Raw genomic sequence first — 22,608 nt, 5'->3', positions numbered from 1 at the left:
CAGAATAGTGTAATAGATTGTTATTTGTATTTAGTTTCTGTGTTTCAGTACTGTATCTTTTTTTTTTTTAATGAGTATCTATTCTTTTAGTTGATTCACACACCTACTTTATCCAGTATTTCTGTTACGTTATACATTTAAATGTCAGTCAGGGAGGGCTGGTGATTTATCAGGTACTGTAGTTGAGTTAAAAAGTTATTTCTCTCCATATAAATCAACCAATAGTAGTATAAGTTTTCTTTTTATAATATTTTGTTATACACTTTTATTTGGAAGTATAATGTTTAACTACAAGATATTGATTTCATTTTAAGAAAATATGGGAGCCGATGCAGGTGATCCTATATAATGTTATTAATAAAATTATTTATCCAGTTGTTTATACAAAGATTTTAAATAAATACACACCCTGCATATTTGTTCTGAGTTTCTGTCTACAAAATACAGGTTGGTATTGATTTTTATATATTTACAACATTTATGATACTTAATAGGGCACCTATTTACACATTTACAGAGCAGTCCCCGTGTATAACATGGGACTGAAATACTATAAATACTGAATAAAATACTTGTGTGAATAAACTACAATAATTGATACTCATTAAAAAAGATACAGTACTAAGGGGTCTATGTACTAAGCCTTGGAGAGATATAAAGTGGATGGAGATGAAGTATTAACCAATCAGCTCCTAACTTTCATTTTTTAAACACAGCCTGCTGTGTGATTGATTGGTACTTTATCTCCGTCCACTTTATCTTTCTCCAAGGCATAGTACATACAGTAGGCCCTAAACAGAGTATCTACAGTAAATACAAACATCAATCTGTTACATTACTCAGTAAACACTTTGAGATACTGAGGGGAATATAAGGGTTTTACAAGTGTGGTATAAAGTATCGACAGTAAAAAGGTTTACAGTCAACAGTTCGACAGGGACAACAGGTCGACAGTGCAAAAAGTCGACAGGGTCAAAAGGTCAACAGGTTCATTAAGAGTCGACACAAATGGTCGACACTTTTTTTATTTATTTATCCTTAACCCTAACCCTCCCCTTGTGCCTACACCTAGCACTAGCCTAATACTAACCCTGACTGTCCCCTCCGGCAGCCTAACCCTGATCTTCCCTCAAGTTCCTAACCCTCACCCTAACCTTAGAAAACCATATAAAACACATGTCAACCATATGTGTGTTGACCATTTGAACCAGTTGACCTTTTATCCCTGTCGACCTTTTAACCCTGTCGACCTTTTGTCAGTCGACCTTTTGTCTACCTATTGCATGTTGACCATCTGGTGTAGACCTATTGACTGTTGACCTATTTATTCATCTGGATACCATGTTTTACTAGGATAGTGCACAGCAGTTTTTAAATACTATGGATGAGATGTAATAGGGTCCTAGATTTGTGTGCGAGACAAACTCTGACCTTCTCGTATCTCGCACATTTAAATGTCCGAATTTGTCTCACAACTCGCCAAATGTAATAGCCTGCAAACTTGTGAGTTTGAGGCTACAACATTATGCGAGTCCGGGTGAGTTTTCTCTTATGAAAACTTGGACCTTTTAATGCGACTAGTGTTAAAAGGTCCGAATTATACAGAAGCCTTCACAGATCAGTGAGATCCGTGAAGGCTTCTGTATTTACAAAAAATAGTAAAAAGTAAAAAAAATAAATGACGTGCATCCTCCCCCTTACATGCATAACCAGCTACGGGCTCTGTTGAGCCTGTCCTGTTTCTTAAAATACAGGAGAAAAAATGCGTAGGAGTCCCCTATATTTTAAGAACCAGCACCGGGCTCTGTTGAGCCTATCCTGGTTTATAAAATACTTGGAAAAAATGTGTAGGGTTCTCCTGTGTTTTATGAACCAGCACAATGCTCTTTTGAGCGGTCCTGGTAGTGGAAATACAGGGGACAAAATGAGTAGGGTTCCCCTGTATTTTCCATAACCAGCACTGACTCTTTCTACCGGTTGTGTAATGCCACAGCTGGGGAGCCTTTTCTCCGGGGATCGTTGGGGTGGTGGGTACCCCCCAATAAAGGGGTTCCCCGTCTCTAGGGCACCCCAGGCCTGGGTTGATAGTGTAAATGTATGTATAAAAAAGTAATAATATTGTCTTTTGCTGGAGAACTAGAGGTCCCAGTAAACCTCTCCCACATGCTGGTACTTGGAGAACCACAAGTACCAGCATGCGGGGCATTAAGAGCCCACTGGTACCTCTAGTTCACCTGCAAAAGCAATACTAAAATAACCAAAAGACACACACACCATGACAGTAAACTTTTATTAAAGCATACATGCACACTCACATTCATATTCACGCATACTCACCTAGAATCCCTGCAGCCATTCACGTCCACTTGTCAAGTAGAATCCACGGCTCCTGTAAAAAATATCCATACTCACCTATTCCTAGTGTAGATCACGTCCTCTTCGGTCCAAGTAGGCATCAAAGGGGTTTAAAAAACAAAACAATAAAGGGCACGCGAAACCAGGTTGAACAGGAGGAAGGGTATGTGTTTCCCCTTCCCCTACTCCATCCGAATGAGCAGGACCCGTGTGACTCCTGTAATTACAGGAGCCGCCAACCAATCAGCGGAAGAGTGATAAAATGGAGAGTGATAAAGTACCAGCCAATCAGCTTTTAACTATCACTTTACAGGCTGTGTTGAAAAATTACTGGAGCTGATTGGTTGGTACTTTATCACTCTCCACTTCATCACTCTCCAAGGCCTAGTACATCTCCCTGATAATAGTAATTATTTGTAAACTGTGCATGTGAAGCACCATGCATATATACTAGAGATGAGCGGTTCGGATTCTGTGGAATCCGAACCGCTCCGAACATTGGGGATCCGAGTCCACCCGAACCCTGTTCGGGTGTTCACCGCCTGACTCGGATCCCCGTTCGGGGCCGAACGGCGGCCGCCTGATGTCGGATTCTCACTAGAGAATCCGACATCAGGTCTCCTCGCGTGTAGGGCAGAGCGCAGTGATAGCGCTCTGCCCTACACAGACACAGACACACAGCCGCCAGCGGCAGCTGTGTGTTTGTTACAGCAGCCAATGAGAGTCACACAGACTCTCATTGGCTGCTGCACGGAGGGAGCCGGCTGGAGCTCACACATGAGCTCCGTCTTCCGGCTCCCTCCTCAGCGTGTGACAGAGCGGACGGCGCGGGAGCGGGGATACAGGTAAGTTTTATTTTTTTTATTTTTTTACTTGTCAAAGGTCCGGGGGCGCTACTGGGGGGGGGGGTCTGCACTACTGGGGGGGTCTGCTACTGGGGGGGGGCTATACTACTGGGGGGGCCATACTACAGAGGGGCCTGCTACTGGGGGGGCTATACTACTGGGGGGGGGTCTGCACTACTGGGGGGGGGTCTGCTACTGGGGGAGGCAATACTACTGGGGGGGCCATACTACAGAGGGGCCTGCTACTGGGGGGGGCTATACTACTGGGGGGGGGTCTGCTACTGGGGGGGCCATACTACTGGGGGGGCCTACTACAGGGGGGGCCATACTACAGGGGGGGCCCATACTACAGGGGGGGCTACTACTGGAGCAGCCTACTACTGGGGGGGCCTGCTACTGGGGCAGCCTACTACTGGGGGAGCCATACTACTGGGGGGGCATACTACTGGGTGGCATGCTAATGGGGGGCATACTACTGGGGGGGCCTGCTAATGGGGGACATACTACTGGGGGGGCCTGCTAATGGGGGGCATACTACTGGGGAGCATTCAACTGGGGGCACTGCATAGTGGACCGTACTACTAAGGGGACTGCATAGGGGGCACCACTGCTGGGGGACATTGTGTAAGGGACACCGCTACTGTGGGCATTGTGTAAAAGGGTCACTACTGTGGGCATTGTGTAAAAGGGGCACTACTGTGTGTCGTAACATAAATAAGAGACACTACTTTATGGTGTAATGTGAATCAGGCCCTATGTGCGGTGTAATGCTAATAAGATTGTGCACTGTGACTCCTAGGGCCGTAGCCCACTTTGTAAACAAGTACTGTGACTCTGCTGGCCGTACCCCACTGGGTGGGTGCACTACTTTTCATTTCTGCCACTGCTGTGTGGCAATGTGTCATAGATGTGCTTTATACTGTGGTGTCTGTGTCGTTGTGCCGCTGCTTTGTCGCTTAGTAACCAGTCAGCTCACTGCAACCTTTGGCCAATAATGTTGAAAACAATATTATAAGCTGTGATATGGTCTAAATTGACTGGAAATTAATGTTATTGAGGTTAATAATACTCTAGGAAGAAAAAAAAGACCAATTTATGTGATTTTAGCTTTTTTTGTCAATTTTTGTAAAAAAATCCAAATCCAAATCCAAATCCAAATCCAAAGCCAGTCACCGCAGTTTGGCAAATCCAAATCCAAATCCAAAGCCGGACGACGAATTAGAACCAAATCCAAATCCAAATCCGGCAAAAATGGTCCGGCGCACATCCCTAATATATACCTTGACAGAGGCTATGGCCACAGCCAGATTTCAGGTTATATGAAATTAACTTTGAATAGCAACTGAGCAGTTTCCTTGCAGATGCAGGCAGGAGAACCTCCTTTGTGGGAGTGTCATAGGCATATTGTCAGAGTTCTATGCTGTTCTGAGGCATGAATCTTGTTAGGGACACCTGCAAAAATGTCCATAATTCTTGTTAAAAAGCATGCACATTTGAGATTATCATCATTAGTTTGTGATTAATGCTGGATTAACGAAAACTTTCATGATATGTTAATTCATAATTTAGGATACGCTGGCTTCTATAGTTGTAGTACATTTTAGTTTAACAATGCAGTCCTGTTATATATACAGTATATTTAATAAGGAAAGGGTTAAAGATAAATGTCCCAGAAATATTATGATATACCGTAATACAAACATACAAAATATAATCTTATAATTAAGTGATAACTATTGTTTTAGAATAGATTTTCCTGATATTCATCATGCTTTGTTCCACCTACTCTATCGGTTAAAACAAAATATTATTTGTGGTATTTTTTAGGTGTGGTTTGCCTAATAAAGCTATCGTCTGTATGCAAGAAACAAGCCACTTGTTTCACTAATTTACAGTGCAGTGCATGATAATTAGGCCTCATGCCCAAATTGCACATTGAAAAAGGGTGGGGTGGAGGGCACTCAGAAAAGACTATTTTTTTTTATTTATTTACTGAGACACAGATTTATTGGATAGTGGGGTCAGATAGGCTCATCTGATTGGCTCCTGTACATACAGGTGATACATGCACCTTCATGCACCACTTTATTTTAAACAGACATTTCTCAGCATATCATACAACGCAATCAGCCGTCAAAAGCATGGAGTAATTCGCTCATGTATAGGAAGTCTGGTAATTCTAAGTATATGAAGCTTGTGGTAATTGTCAGTTTAAACAAACAGATCTATGTACAGTAGTGTGTGGTTGCAGGGGATTGGATGTGTGACTGCACAAACATATATCTGCTTAGCCACAATGGTTTAAACTGATCACTACAACTACCTTGTTTTGAACACAGGCAGATATAACTGAAGGACAAGGTGCACATAAATGACACTATTACTGATAGCTCCCAAGGTAACTATAGGAATATTATAGGATATTTTGTGTTCAAATTCCTTGCTCTAGGGTAATGTTGCATCAGAGCCAGAACTAGACTTTTTGGTGCCCTGTGCCAGAACGAGCATTGGTGCCCACCCCCACCCCCCTCCCCCTATTTTTCAAATAGGGACATAAGATGTCCCTATGGCCTCATGGGGAAGGGCCAGGGAAGAGATAGGGGAGCCAGGATATGCTGGGGATAAAAGAAGAGGAAGCTACAAGTGAGAATGATAATAAACAGAAAACTGACAGGCCCAAACAGCGCCCCCGGCCCTGCGGTGCCCGTGCCATGGCACTGGTCGCACCACCCTAGTTACAGCCCTGTGTTGCATTACTGATTTTCCAAGTGTTTCTTGTTCTTTTAAATGTTTAATGCAGAGTTGAACATACTGTATGTATGTTGGCGTAGAGTATCTTGGTTGTTTTCGCACAGTGTATGCTCTGGGACTGTACGCGCAAGTATGGGCAATGCAGTCAATTGCATTTTGATCGCATTCACATTTACGACTGAAGAAGAGTAACTGCACTATAGTGGGGTGCACCTATAAAGTTCAGTGAGGACATGATAACCAAAGTGCGGGTGTGCAGAGAAGGACGTAAGCGTAAATATGCCTGCTTCCAGGTGTATCTATAGCACTTCTTAAAAGGTTAGGTAAAAGTGCAAACTGATGATAATGGTGATGACTAGTAGCAAACAAAGCATACATATAGGGGGTGGGAGCATTACACAATACATCTTACTTGCCAACTCTCCCTCATTGCCAGGGAGACTCCCTGAAATAGTAGTAATCTCCCTGTCTCCCTGAAGAGTCTACCAATCTCCCTGATTGCACCATACCCCCATTATGTAGCTCTTAAAAAACCCCCAGAGATATATACATTCAAATGGGATCATTAATGTTATTTCCCTGCATTGGTCATAAGGCACAATTTATTTATTTATTACGAGTTATTTATATAACGCACACAGCGCTGTCCCTGCTGTGGGGTTAGGGCAGCGCCAGGCTGTAGCTGTTGATAGCTACCACGGGCCGAACGGTCAGGCGATCTGACCGTTCGTACATGGCCCAGGCTATCGGCGCTGCTATCTTGTAGATGGCAGCGCCGATAATGACGGGTGCATAGCACCTCTGTCATTTACTGCCCAGACCCCCGATCATACATTGGGGAGGAACGGTATCAGCACACATAGCGTGCGATGATAACGCTACAGGGCTTCGTACATCTACCCCAATGATCCCAATGGCTGAGCTTTTTCTGAGAAGTATCAGTGTGTTTTCATCATCAAATAGATCTAACTGACTGCTTTGGGGCTCATTTACATTTGGATGTAAGTCAATTTTATGGCACGCCTCTCAGATATAGCAGTACACGCCCACTTTACCACCACGCTCATAGGTGCTGCTATCACAATCTCCCTGAAATGCTTTTTCAAAAGTAGGCAAGTATGCAATACATACAGCTGTACACATGAGTGAATAGACTTATTTTCTTCCATGCACACAGTACAGAAGCACATACGCCAGTGTTATAGCCAATTCTGCATCAGCCCCTATTAGTTTAGTGGAGTTACCAGCAATGACCTTCTGATTTTTTTAAAAGGCAAATCAAATGCCAGTGGACACCTGGGGGGAGATGTACTAAGCTCTTAAAAGTGATAAACTGGAGAGTGATAAACGACCAGCCACTCAGCTCCCAATGTCATGTTACAAGCTGTGTTTGAAAATTGACAGTTGGGAGCTGATTGACTGGTGGTTCATCCTCTCCAGTTTATCACTTTTCAGAGGTTAAAGTACATATAAAAATAACTAATATTACATTTAAATTTGTTGTACAGTAACTGAATCAATATTTGGGAATTCTGTTTTTGTATGTCATGTTCTATTAGGGAGGAAAGGCACATTCACCTTTCAAATCCTCACCTGGAAAAAATGAAAGAAGACATATTGTACCATTTTGATCTTGGAACAAGTACTCATGATTTCCCAGCCCTGTTTGGTGATGTTAAGGTAAGACATACAATTACTAATTTGTTCACAGTGCTAACACTATCACCTGGCCAACTGTCTGCTTGGAGAGGTGACAAACAGGTGTCAATCACCACAGGGCTAGTCTGAGAACACAGTGAAAGGATCACTGAAAGTACACTTTATAATAAACCAAACTTTAAATAAAACTGCTAAAAATCATATCAGAACACAGAAAAACTCAGGGCCATAGTGTAACACACCATAGTACAGATATTAAGAACAGTGGCTGCTCCTGCCTTTAGGCTTAAGGGGGGCTGCAATTTCCTAGCTAATGCTGGTTACACACAGTACACCACATACAGGTAATCTACTTTAAATCACCTTAAGCTATGGCACACAGCGACACTCCCATTGCACGCACATAATACAGTGCATCTCTATGGGTCTGAATAGCCACTACACCGGAATGCACCAAAAAATGTCCAGTACATTTCTGAGGCCGTGCGCCTCAATCGCTACTGCGCCTCTGTGCACACACTGTGGGATGCATCAGACACATTTAAATATCAAATGTAATGTTAAATATTTTTTTTATCATTTATATTAGTGTCTGCCAGTATTATAAAAAAATCTATATATTTATAACTGTGCAATTGTTTTATATTTGAGTTTTACTTTGTTAAACATCCTTGTCAGCGTATCTTCAACTGAGAGCCTGTTTCAGAGATGGATACAGTAACATAGCTGCTGCATCTTTGTATACAATATGCAAAAGCCACAGGAAGCGTCTTAAGTCAAAATACTGCCAGCTTCTCTGACCGATGCTGTATCCGATGGCAGCCATCGGACCAACTGTCACTATTGGACAGCTAAGTAACCCTCGGGTTACTCAGGATGTCCAGGAAAGTCACGCTGCCGGGCTAGAGAAGCTGAAACCAAGGATGTAGCCACTGGCTTCCGCAATGCCCAGAAATACATTTTCTGGGACACTCTGTTTTGTCACCCCCAAACGCCAGCAGCATTCAATCATCAGTCATCCAAGAAGATTAACCAGCAGCAGGGGGCGATCCTAAGGATCACCCATCAAACACTGCTGGCTGGGAGGGTGAGAAAGCAGGGGAAGGTGGGGCTGTTGCAGTGCAGTAAGCAGCCCAGGCTGATGGATGATCCTATGAGGACTGCCTATCTCAGCCGCTCCCTGGTAGCGTCTGTAGCCAGAGGAGGGAAGGGAAGCTCGGGTTGCAGAAAGACTGTCCTTTTAGCATTGCACCTCGGGTGGTTTGAGCCCGGCAGCTGCTGGTAGATTTGCTTGTAGTATCTGTCAGCAGTCACCTCTGACATGGTTGCGCCCAGCCTGGCATGTTTGCTTCTCATGTGAGCATGCCAGTTAAGTGGTTAAGGTATAGGCTTGTAGTGGCCTTTTTCACTAGGTGGTGGCAGAATACCCAAATCTCAGTATAACATTCTAATACAGTAGAATATATAACTAAGTGGATATTGATATTCTAAAGCTGGGTAGACACTATACTATGTGTGTACACAGTGACGGAATGACGCAATGTAACCAAACATTGCGCATGCCGTACACAGTACATGATCCTGTGTACACACTGGGCCTGATTCAGATCCGGACGCTCTGACCAGAGCGCTCGCTCTGAATCAGGGCCCTCCTACCTCAACTTGGAGCGGCCTCTTGGATGCTCGCATAGCTGTGGGTTACCACCCACAGCTATAGCGAGTGTCCATGATGATGGTCGCGATGGTCAAGACCATCGCGACCATCGGGCTTGCGACGAGACCCTGCGGTAGGGTCTCGCTGCCGCAAGCCCTGGAGTGATTTTGGCTCTATCAGAGCCAAAATCACTCCCACTGACATCACTACTGATGTCAGTGGTGCCGGACCCAGACGGTAGGCGTTCCCCTGGGAACGCCTCCGTCTGGAAGCCACGCCCCCGGCACACCCATCAAAGGGGGTGTGCTGTCAGTCACCATCGACAGCACGCCCCCTTTGGTGTGAGACCCCGAGCGACAGCTACCCCGTTGCTCGCCGGGTCTTGCGCATGCGCACGACGGAGCTCCCTCCGTCGTGCGCATACGCATTAGGTCACCATCGACCCGCTTGCGAGCGTCCTGTGCTCGCGAGCGGGTCTGAATTAGGCCCACTGGCCGATGTGCCCGATATGTCGTCCAATCCGCTGATCGGTCGACATATCGTCTAGTGTGTACCCGGCATAAGTACAAGTACATGTTCTATTGAAAAGATTGGAATGTCTACTCCTCTGGTTTTCTTGCCAGAAAAAGAGCATGGAGTGCACCTGTACTGCTGCAATTAAGTAACATAATGTTACTTAACTTGGCCGACACCCCTAATTTGCATGCATATGGGCTATTTCACACACACACACACACACCGGTTTTCACGGGTTTTTTTTGTTGCCGTATATTAAATTTCATTAAGTATGTAAATGGATGGGTTATTTCAGACGGCACGGACATGGCACAGTCGCTGTATTACAGCCGGGAATATCCACTGACAAGGACGGCTGCTGTGCCATGTCTGTGTCGTCACTGCAAGTCAGTGATGCACAAATTTCACTGTTTCCTTTCCCACCCACCGGCTTTTCTTACCTTGTACCCTCCCGCAACTCCATCTGCTGCGCATACCTACTACATTAAAAAAACAAACCACAATATTAAAAACGACTTAAAGCCGTTGCATGTGAAATGCACTGATTGCCGGAAAAAAAAGTCCGGCTTTGGACTTTTTTTTGCTGGCCGGTCAAAAGGGTGTGGATTAACAGATAGGCAGTCAATAGGTCGACTGTGACAGAAAGAAGGTCAACAGGTACAAATGTTCAACAGGGTCAAAAGGTCGACACAAAAAAAGCTCAACATTATTTTTTTTTTCTCGTTTTTTAGGCCTAAGATACACCCTAACTCTCCCTCCTGCTGCCTAACCCTACGTTGGTGTAGGTGCCTGACCCTAACCGTCCCTTCTAGTGTCTAACCATAACCCTACTGTAAATGCCTAACTCTAAAAAACCCAAAAAATCATGTTGACATTTTCTTGTCAACATTTTGACCCTGTCGACCATTTGTACCTGTCAACCTTCTTACATGTAAAACCGGTTTGTGAAATAGCCTTAAGGAGTCAGAAGACCGTGATAAGCTAAAAACAACAACACAGTACTAACATAAGGGCTAATTCAACATAAGTGCAATGCTGAACGCAGATTCCTGAATGTGCAGAATGGGTCCTGCGTCATCGCACACAGCCTCTTCTATGCTTCTGCCTGATTGACAGGCAGAGGCATTTAAGGGATGGTGCTAGGGTGACTGGCGTTCCCAGAAATGGGGGCATGTCCGTCCTGTTTTCTGGGAGTTACCAGGCCAGGGACTGCATCCACGGATGCAGTTTCCTGGCCTCGCAAGTCGGTCAGCCTGAGTAAGCTGATGCTTACTGAGCAGGCTGGCGGCCCGGCACCGCCCACCATCGCTGATGGTCACGATGGTGATCCCATCGTACGACCTTGGTCGCAGTGCTGGGATCGCAAATGTAGCAGGGGGTGTCACCTCCTGCTGTATTTGCATATTTACAAGGACGGAATTGCAAAGCTGCTTGCATGCAGCTTTACAATTCCGTCCCAAGCTGAATCACCTCCATAATGTGTATATTACCTACAAAAATAAAGTAAACATTGGTTGCACAATAGAAGATGAAGTGGGGCAGTGGTGGATAGGGACGTTATTTCATAATATTATATTGTAATGTAATGTAGACACCTATGTGATCAAACAAAGTTTCAGTCCTATAATGAATATTAAGATTACAGCAGTTAATGCTTTTTACAGTTATCGTAACTGGTGGTGTCAATATGCAATCAGCCAAACAGAAGCAGATCATGCTTCTAGGTTCATTATTATCATAATCCTCACATATTTTTACACTAGACCTCCAGTACCTGCAAAATATATATGCCTTCTACAAAATGTATGTTTGGATGCATCCAAGTCTCATTAGGTCAATTTTACTACTATCTCTAATGATGCCCAGTGGCAGAATAACTGCCATTGGGGGTGCAACTACTATGGGATCCAGTGGAGAGTGTGGTTTTGCACTGCCTCACCTGAGTCCCCTTATCAGCTCTTATGAGTACACACTTTGGTCAGTGCGTGAACAGTGAAGTCTCAAACCTTGTTTCAGCCCCAAAGGTTCCAACCAGCACAGTAGGCCTCGCCCTCTATCGAGCATGCACAGGATGGCACATACACAGTGAAGCCCCAAACTGGCTTTCTGTGCGCATATGTTGGCCCTGCACAAGCATCAGCCCTGTACATGCTTAGAAGAACAAAACATTGGGCTCAGGAGAGGCAGGACAAGCATCGCCAGCTCCCAGCGATGCCATGTTCTACCCCATATCTAATTATAATCTGCATGATTTTACAATAAACAGGATAATGCTATTTTGTCTACAGTTACATACAGTAATAACTTGTTATTATCAATAAATCATTATTCTCCAATAATACTTACATTTCAGAATTTAACTACTCTCCAGATACTGAATGGAGTTTGAGAATTGATGTTACAACCAAGAGTTGTAAAATGATTAAATCTGTCTATTCTACAACTAGATAATAAATATACATCTTAATCTTTTCAGTTTGTATGTGTTGGAGGCAGTCCATGGAGGATGAAAGCTTTTGCTCAGTACATTACTGGAGAACTGAAGCTGGGAGACCCTAAAGCAGATATTGATAACATTTGCGCAGGAACTGATCGCTATGCTATGTACAAAGTAGGACCAGTGCTTTCAATAAGTGTAAGTTAATCACATCACAACAAAATGCTTCTATGTTTATGCACATATGCAAGGGGCAGGTGGGTGTTCTAGCATCATTTTTCTGGACCACATACCCAAAGGATCTGCACTGTGACAGCTATCTGGTGATAACAGACGTGACAGGTGTATTTGCTGTCACCTCTACTGTCACTGCATTGAATGACTCTGACAGTGGTGCTTCCATCCAGCACCTCCAAGTCACAGACCTAGTTCCAGGGTAATTCAGGGCCTGATTCAGAGCCGGACGCTCTGACCAGAGTGCTCGCTCTGAATCAGGGCCCTCCTCCCTCAACTTGGAGCGGCCTCATGGACGCTCGCATAGCTGTGGGTTACCACCCACAGCTATAGCGAGCGTCCATGATGATGATCGCGATGGTCAAGACCATCGCGACCATCGGGCTTGCGACGAGACCCTGCGGTAGGGTCTTGGTGACCGCAAGCCCTGGAGTGATTTTGGCTCTATCAGAGCCCAAATCACTCCCACTGACATCACTAGTGATGTCAGTGGGGACGGACTCAGACGGTAGGCGTTCCCATGGGAACGCCTCCGTCTGGCAGCCACACCCCCGGCACGCCCACCAAAGGGGGCGTGCCGTCACTCACCATCGACAGCACGCCCCATTTGGTGCGAGACCCATAACGACGGCTCCCATAACGACGGCTCCCTTCGTCGTGCGCATGTGCAATTCGGCACCATCGACCCGCTTGCGAGCGTCCTGCGCTCGCGAGCGGGTCTGAATGACCACCTCAGAACCTATGAGAGCTCCCACAGGTAAGTAGTGCAGGAATTGGGATATAGAGGATAGCTATGCAGTGGTGTTCCTCCCCGCGTTGACACCTGGTGCAGGGAGAGTGGGGCGTGGCCTCGTGGTGCTTTCTGCCCCCAAGGACCACTCTGTGTGCAGTGCCAGCTCCCTCACTAGGCCGGGAGCCGAGTGCTGCACGTAATGCTACAGTGCAGCACCCGGCTCCTGTCACTGAGGCGGAGACGACACTTCGGTATGGCTGGCAGTGGAGGTGTTTTCTGCAATATATGGCTGCCATATTTATCTTTAGTTGAGCGTACAGTAGGAGCATCTGTGAAGTATATGACTAGCAATGTAAGGTGAATGTACATCAACATGACTGACAGTTGTGGGCAGGGGATGGCTGGCAACTTCTAGCCTGGGGCAAATGCATGCAGGCGGCCCTGGCAGAGGAGTAGCGTGTAGCCAGGGTGCCCGAAGAACGTGCGTGCTACGGCACCCCCCCCCACCACCCCATCAAGTGTTCCAGGGAGGAGGCGGGTCCATATGGGATTATTGTAAAGTAAAAATAAAGATTAGGAGCAGCCCCGTCGTAGTGCCCATATGCAGTGCCCCCCTGTGCCCCAGGAGAGGACCCCCTTATGCAGGCCTCCAGTAGTGCCCCCAGAAGTGATCCCCCTATGCAGTGCTCCTTATACAGTGCCCCCAGTAGTGGTCCCCCCTGTGCAGTGCCCCCAGTAGTGGTACCCCCTATGCAGTGTCCCTTATATAGTGCCCCCAGTAGCAGTCCACCCACCATGCAGTGCCCCCAATAGTGGTAACCCTTATGCAGTGCCCCTTAAATAGTGGCCGTAGTTGTAGTCTCCACCATGACATCATGACGCCTCTCCCATTACCCAATGCAGGAGCCGGAAGATGGAGCGGCTCCCGCAGTGGGCGCAGCAGCAGCTAATGAGAGTCTGACAGACTCTCATTGGCTGCTGATCAAAACAAACACACAGCTGCCGCTGCCGGCGGCTGTGTGTTTGTCACTTGTGTAGTGCTGACCGAACTCCGTCCAGTGACACAGACTGCCCGCGGCCCGCATGACGCTGCGGCCCGGGGGGCACATGGCACCCTGCCCTCTGCCCAGCCCGCCACTGGTTGTGGGCATCTATGTGTAACTCGCACTTCAGTGTGTGGTTTGGTGCAAGGTGCATTTGGAGTGATACACCCCCCATTGCTTCAGGCTAGCTCTCTATGGTGTGGGCAATACCTGAGAAGGGGGTCCCTGCCCATGCAGGCTTTATAACTATCACACATATAGATACATGTATAGACATATGCAGCAGATACTGGTATAGACATATGCAGCAAGAGTTCTTGTTGAATAACTTGGGCAGCAGACCTTCTCTTATAAAAATGAACTACTTTATGTCTCTCCTCCTTCACATGAGTTTAAAGAACACAAATATGGTCACAGCATCTTCCCCTCCAGCTCATATACTTGGCATGTCAGATGGTGTATGACAATCTTATGGATATGTTTACATTAAATCACACTCTTCTTCACTAGCACATTCTTTAAGCACAGTTACAATAAATGCTTTGCACTTGATACACACAGGTCGACCTCGCCCTTTGCTGGCTGGTGCCTGTAGTTCTCCACTTCATACATGCAGGTCCACCTCACCCTTTGTTGGCTGGTGCCTGTAGTTCTCCACTTCATACATGCAGGTCCATCTCGCCCTTTGCTGGCTGGTGCCTGTAGTTCTCCACTTCATACATGCAGGTCCACCTCACCCTTTGCTGGCTGATACCTGTAGTTCCACAGCTTCGCAGACATCTCACATACATTCTTTTGTACTCTGCCTCTGCTTTGTCTCTTCTAAGACAATATACAGTGTGTCTCACACCTAGCCTGCCTCTCTCTGCTCTTCTTCGCCTTCATATGGGACAGCAATATACATACTTTTCCATTGCAGCCAACGCGCTCTCAGCTGCAGCCCATTCCTCTCTTACAGGGATGGCTTCTATAGCCACACTGCTGCCACAGTGACCCCTCCCCATTAATGGCTGCTGAAGGGCTTTTATGCATATAGGACTCCTCTTGTCCCTTAACTGTGAAGCTCCTAGGAAATTCTCTTTCCCATCTCTCCGACACATATACTGGCATCTCTTACCCCTCTCATAGGTGCCGAAAACTTCACTGGGTGGCTCACACTGCAAAATTCCAGCTCTCTCTCTCTCTCTGTGGTCTCTCACAGACCTTATCTCCGTGGTCACTCCAGAGCTCTCTCTTCTTTGGCGTTAGAAGGCCATCGTGGCAGCCGCCACGGCCCCACCATTCTCCCCCTGCTGGGGCAGCACCAGAGCTACATTCCTGCTTCCCAGCTCTGCCTCTTCCCAAAGATGTCTGCTGCCTTCCAACTTCTCCCTATCAACTCCTTTGTTCTCTCTCCCCCCTCCTTTCTCTGCTCTCCTGGCTACAAACCTGTCTTCCCGCCCATGCGTGTCTATCTCTCCAGCCCCTCCTTTACCTGAAAATTGATCCCCAGGGTCTCAGGCATGTAGTGTATGCAACAGGCAGCAATCTTTAACACTGAGAGGGGTGTATTTACAAGTACCTACTCCTAGAGGGTGTTACATATGGAAAATTTAGCTGCCAAAAGAGTAGGTATTAATTCATGTGTGAGCATTCCCAACAATATGTTTGTAGCAATGTAATATATGTTGGCAATGGGGGGGTACTTCTCTGCAATGTGATACTTTCAATTTGGGTATTTCTTTTTTAGAGTATAAACCCTCATATTTCTAGCATAGGCATATAGTCATTCTACATTCATTTGCAAGACTAACTGGTTATAATGAGGGAGGCTATTTACGGTGTATGATGATAGTGACCATTTGCTTGTTATAGCTATATCACCGCAAGCACTGGATCACTATACTTTTTGTCCTAGATCAGCACTATCTCACAGTTACATGACAGGAGCTGAAAGAACCAGCATGTCTACCCTTGACTGGCAGGTGTGGGTAACCTGCTGAACCCCGTTGGTGATAGGAATCAGAGTTTGTTCATTAATTTCTTATTTTCTCTGGAATAATAATCTTGCTATTATATTAGACTGTACAGCTGTTCTTTCCTTTTTGTCAGGGCTGTAACTAGGGGTGTGAAAGCAAGGCCCGGGAGGTGCCCCATGTCCCCTGCATATGGCTTGCTGGGTGTCTGGAATGGCACCTGCAGTATCGCTATTGCAGAGCTGCCCAGAGTGTCCTTCGGATATTGTAAAACAGATTAGGTCCATTTTAGTATCACCATCCACTGACCTTTGTTTCTTTTATTTATTTTTCAGCATGGAATGGGGATTCCATCTATCTCAATAATGCTTCACGAACTGATAAAACTATTGTATCATTCTAAATGCACTGATGTCACAGTTATTCGTATTGGTACATCAGGAGGCATAGGTAAAGTATAATAGAGTATTTTATGAAAAAAAAAAAACTTATGTATGTACTTGTGAAATGTTGTAAAGGTAACAAAAAAGATAAGCAAGTGTATTATAGACAAGATAAAAAGTTCTCCATAGGTGAGTTTCAGAACAAATGATTGGCTTTATATATGACACATTTCTAATTATTGCACATTATTGTAATCACATTTATTGAATAAAAAAAATAAGCATAAGTATGAATTATTGATGCATACATTATAATGTTTGTTACATTATTACAATACATGCTTAAAAAAAAAATCTAATTACTTCAAATGAAAATTCTCATAGTTTTCAATAGTGTTAAAGTTTAAATAAGACACCTACATTTAATTGTATGTAATCTATTATCAGTTTCATTGTCTTAAGGCCCCCACACACGGAGCGATATAGCGGCCGATCCGACAGATTGGAACGATATCGCTGCTATATCGTTCTGTGTGTGGGCATTATATCGGCCACAGTGCACTCCCGTGAGGTCTTCCGTCACTGCTCCAGATCTTTCTGTCTGCACAGTCTCATGCTATTTTATGCGGGGAGAGGGGGGGCGGCATATCGGGCAGCGGATCGCTCTGTGTGTGGGGACCGCCCCATATGTTGACTGTCAGATCGGGCATCACATTGCTGGGTGCAAATTGCACCGTGTATGGGGCCCTTTAGAAATCAATAAAAAAAAATATCAGACCTTGATATATGTCCAGCTTTACTAACCTTGGGTTTAGTTTTTAATTGCTTGTGCACACTGCCACATAAAATGACAGATTGATTTATTACAAAACCATTGGGATTGATTTATTACAATACCATTGGGTTCAAGAGTTAATAAGGATATTTTTAAAGGATGACAATATGCTTTGTTTTATCCAAAATGCATGTGTTAAACAAAATGTGATATTTCTTTTCCTTCTATTGCAACTTCTTGAAGTAAAGCAATTTTTCAGGCATTTGGTGTTTAATTAAAAAATTCGTTTTGTGAGGACTCTCGTGCTCATAATAGACAAAGGTGTCAAGTGGTACACGTGTACTAATTTTAGGATGGTCTTATATGTGCAAGCCTTAACCAGGCAAAATGATAATCCAATTAATAATATAATCTAATGTAATGACAGCACTAACATACTAACATTGTTTTCTGCTTTATGGGTTTACCAAAACAGACAATGGTCTTATGAAACCAGGGGCAATGACGGCCGGGGATGGGGGGAGGTTACTGATTACCGAGGCCCAGGGGGTATGGCAATGCCTCCTGGATTTGGCCATGCCCCCCAGTACCTGGGCCCCGTAGAGCTCCACACGGCCCTGTATAAAACCATAACTAACAATTATGTTATTGTTTTAACATACTCTTGCAGTTATATAGTAACGAGACACACACAAGAGGGAATCCTGCACAGGAACGTAATAATCACACCGTATCTCTCAGAAAAACATCCAACTAATGATACTGTGACGCATTTTTTATTATAGCTCTGTTGGTGGTGCTCCCCGAAACCGAATACAGGGCCTGATTCAGAGCCGGTCGCTATTTGCGCTCGCTCATCCAGAAAATAGGGGTGGCTATTCAAATGAACCGTTCGCTGTTTGCGGTCTGTTCACGCCTCTAGGTCTGAACGAGCGAACAAAACTTGCGGTCGTTTTTTGGGAAACTCGCCCCCTGGCCGCTCGCATCCTACGTCATGTCCGCTATTTATTAGATTAATCGAGTACATCGAACAGGGTATGAGCTGCTCGCTATTCTTGTGGTTGGTTTTTGCTACCACAATTTTGCGAGCAGTTCTGGCTAAAAAAATAACCCAGTGACGTGGTCAATGACACTGCTGTTTTAATTATGCACACCAATAAAACGCCCGTTTTGACCTTTAAGCACGCCTGCGATCGGATCTCCACTCCCCGTTTTCAAGCACCTTCCCCTGTTACCACCCACATACGCCTCATCCTGTCACTCAAATTATCAGGCATTCGCTATTTTGCGAGCACATGAATTTCGTCCGCACTGACTGGTTCGCGCATGCGTATAACGATCCGTACGCATGCGCAGTTGGGCAAACATCGCTCGGAGCGAACGAGCGGCTCTGAATCAGGCCCACAATGTACTGAACAAACAAAATTAGCACAAGCTAATAAAGAAAGTGGTTCCTTTTTGGGGGCACGCTTTTAAGTTTAGTATGTATAAATATGTACAGTGGTAGATATTAAAACAAATTTATTATACCCTTATTAAAATTAACGGGTATTGAAGAAAAGTGGCTAGTCTGTCCAAACATCGAAAATATATACAAACAGCAGAATGCACCAATATAGACTCAAGACAATGATTAATCTGTCCAGTCACAAAAAGATAGTAAAAGTAAAAAGCACCAATAAATTCTACTTACTACAGGTCACTTATGTACCATATGAGACACAAAATGTCCATTAGTGAGAATTAATGTGCAAATTAAGAATACAATAGGCCCTGTAGGAAATTATATAATTTTATTCAGGACACAAAGTCCGGAGGTGAATATTTGTATTAGTAATTCATTGAATATATACGGTATTCGGTAACTAATTTAATTTGAGTCAGAAGACATGAAGAAAGTGTTATGTTTCTGTTTTAAAAAACTGTGGGCAGAATTTACGAAGCAGCGTCTTCAGTAAGCAGCTGCGTCCCAGCATGTTTGCAGGTGAATGTTTTTATACAGACTCCGGGTGCCGTTTTAAATATGTGTCTGCAACCCGCCGGGACACAGCGGCTTACTGAAGCCGTTGCTTAGTAAATTCTGCCCTATGTATCAGGTAGCACAGAGTAGAATCTATTACCTCATCTTGATTACATAGAGCAAATACTTGGACAAAGTGATATACAGTATACCAACAGGTTCAAAGTGGTGTGTAACAATAAATTCAAGGTATATCAACAGTTAATGCTGATATGATCAGTCAGTAGAGAGTGCAACAAACTCTGTGTACACGCATTTTTTTTTATATATGTTGTTTAAGTACACTAATGGTTAAATCCAAGCTTTCAATCCAAAGTGACTGTCACAGCCTTGGGTATACATATATACAGAAGCATGTATCTTAATGTAAACCCTGTTTGTGTTACCACATTGCAAATTCAAATTAATACATAGGGGGAAATTTACTAAGCTGGGAGTTCTATTAAGAAGTGATGTTGCCCATAGCAACCAATCAGATTCCAGGAAATATCTTCTAGAATGTGCTAGGTAAATGAGAAGTAAAATCTGATTGGTTGCTATGGGCAACATCACTTCTTAAATAGAACTCCCACCTTAATAAATTTACCCCATAATATCTGTGTGGTCATTTGTAGATGGTAAATAAAAAGAGGTTATAGCATATACATCAAATGTATAGCCTATTAATTTGTTTTACATTCTTGTGCACAGTGTTTGAGGGGTCTATTTACTAAGCAGTGTTAGGAGACAGAGTGAAAAGGTGCCAGCCAATCAGCTCCCAACTGTCATTTTTCAAACACAGCCTGTGAAATGGCAGTTAGGAGCTGATTGGCTGGCACCTTATCACTTTTCACTCTGTCTCCTTCCTAACACTGCTTAGTAAATAGACCCCTGAATCACATACCAGCCAGGTATCTACTATGTGTCAGATAACACAAAGAATATCATGGTGAAGTCAAAATTGAGGTCACCAGTGTCAAGCTATGTGAATATACAGTACATATTGCTTATGTATTATTTGTTGTATATAACATTTAAGCCATGCATAACTAACTGAAAATGAGAATTTCTACTTATTTTTCTTGGATTATCCATTAACTGTGCAATATTTAACATTAGGTTCTGCTTTGTTTTGTTTAGGTATTGAGCCGGGTTCTGTGGTGATTACAAGTCAGTCTGTAAATCCCTGTTTTAGGCCTGAATTTGAGCAGATTGTACTTGGGAAGACAGTGGTTCGTAGTACAGAATTGGATGCGGAATTAGCCCAAGAGTTCGTTAAGTGTAGTCAAGAAATCAATGAGTTCAATACAGTCATTGGAAATACTATGTGCACACTGGATTTTTATGAAGGTTTGTTTTATATATTAAATGTTGTTATGATTAGAATAAATTTGATGTAATTCAAACCAGAGTCTCAATCACGTTTTACAGTGGTGATCTTTTTCATTAGCACAGATGTAATATATAAAATTCTAACTACCCTTAAAAGTTTTTTTCATCTTTTGAGCAAACGTAAATGTGAAAAAAAACAAAAACATACAGTATGTTCTATTGTATCTATATTGAATCATGCAGCACCTCAGCCTTATTTATATTTACCATATGTGTCACTTACTGAACCTTGAGGCTGACTAAAAAATATTAAGGTACATGAATTGAAAGGGTGCTAAAAAATGAATTAAAAAGTAATAAAATGCATAGTACAATCAATCCTGCTAAATTATAGAATACTAAGGCCCTCATTCAGAGCCGCTCGCTAGCGGCAGTACGCTCGTTCCGAGCGATGTTCGCACATCTGCGCATGCGTACGGTTTTTAGTACGCATGCGCGAACCAGTCAGTGCGGCCGAAAATCGTTTGTACGCTATATAGCGAGTGCCTGCTATTTTGAGTGACAGAATGAGGCGTATGTGGGTGGTAACAGGGGAAGGTGCTTGAAAACGGGGGAGTGGAATTCGAACGCAGGCGTGCTTAAAGGTCAAAACGGGCGTTTTAAGGGAGTGCATAATTAATACAGCAGCGTCATTGACCACGTCACTTATTTTTTTTTAACTCAGAACTGCTCGCAAAATAGCGGTTGAAAAAACCAACCACAAGAATAGCGAGCAGTTCATACGCTGTACGATGTACTCGATTAATCTAATAAATAGCGGACATGACGTATGGTGCGAACGGCCAAGGGGCGTTTTTATCAAATAAACGAGCGTTTGTTTTGCTCGCTCGTTCAGACTTAGAGGTGTGAACAAACTGCAATGTGCGAACGGATCATTTGAATAGCCACCCCTTGTTTTTGAACGAACGACCGCAAATAGCGAACGGCTCTGAATGAGGGCCTAAGTGCATTGCAGTCTTTTATACTTGATGTACACTCTTTTTTTAATGCACTTTACCATGTTACTTTAGTAAATTGATATGACTGGAGGTTGTATGTCTACCAGTAAGTTATACAGTGAAATTGTGATGGATATTTGCTACGCTCTATACATTACAATGGCTACTTGCAACAATTCCATACACTATATTCATGGCAGAGCACATACACGTGAACTATAACAGTTGTTAAATATGTTTTGTGTATCATTTTTGTAAGACCACTTTTATCTTAACTGCAAAAAAATATCAAGGTCATCAGGGGCGTGGAAACAATTTTATGTTGGGGGGGGGCAACATAAAATCGTTCTGACGCTGCCCATTCCCACCCCCTTCCCCTATCTTCCTCTCCCCTCCCCTTACCTAAGCGGTGGCAGCGGACTGTCAGGACTGTGTAGCTTTATAGTAATAGGCTGTACAGCCCCTGCACCGCACGGAGCAGGAAGTGTAATGTGCTGTGTTTTAACTTAAAAGACCGCACATTACACCTCCTTCTCCATGCAGTGCAGGGGCTGTGCAGCCTATTACTATAAAGCTGCACAGCTCTGACAGTCCGCGGCTGCTGCTCCTTTGAAATATTTGGGGGGGGGGTGACCCGCCCTGACCCGCCCCCTTGCCCCCTCCGTTCAGACGCCCATGAAGGTCAGGATATTTAACATTTAGATTCTGTCCACCACCCTAAATCTTTGTGGCAAACATCAAATGTATGTGCTGCAGATCTCCTAACTCGAAACAAAAACTATCTAACAAATCTCACAACATTCTGTGAAAGTCTGCACATAAATCCGGTCATTTCTGTTGTTATACGTTGGAGCAGAGAAACCATCTCAGCGGTTCCTGCAGCTTTGCGGTAGTGGACATCAAGATTATGAAGGCAATTTACTTTTTCCTGTCACTTCA

General features: G+C 44.2%; 1 protein-coding gene across 2 annotated transcripts in view; it reads left to right on the top strand.

The window, feature by feature from the left end:
• Positions 1 to 22,608, top strand: part of UPP1 (uridine phosphorylase 1) — a 48,410-nt gene that overhangs the window by 7,948 nt on the left and 17,854 nt on the right. For both annotated transcript variants that reach the window (XM_088445630.1, XM_088445629.1), the window contains exons 3-6: positions 7,511 to 7,631; positions 12,257 to 12,415; positions 16,518 to 16,632; positions 20,480 to 20,689. In XM_088445630.1, the coding sequence (XP_088301756.1) occupies positions 7,511 to 7,631; positions 12,257 to 12,415; positions 16,518 to 16,632; positions 20,480 to 20,689 (605 nt within the window). The remainder of the gene's footprint in view (positions 1 to 7,510; positions 7,632 to 12,256; positions 12,416 to 16,517; positions 16,633 to 20,479; positions 20,690 to 22,608) is intronic.

The sequence above is a fragment of the Taudactylus pleione genome, unplaced genomic scaffold (assembly GCF_031769625.1).
Source record: "Taudactylus pleione unplaced genomic scaffold, aTauple2 ptg000386l, whole genome shotgun sequence".
Taxonomy (NCBI): Eukaryota; Metazoa; Chordata; class Amphibia; order Anura; family Myobatrachidae; genus Taudactylus; species Taudactylus pleione.
The sequence above is the reverse complement of the archived record's forward strand: the minus strand, read 5'-3'. Positions and strand labels throughout refer to the sequence as shown.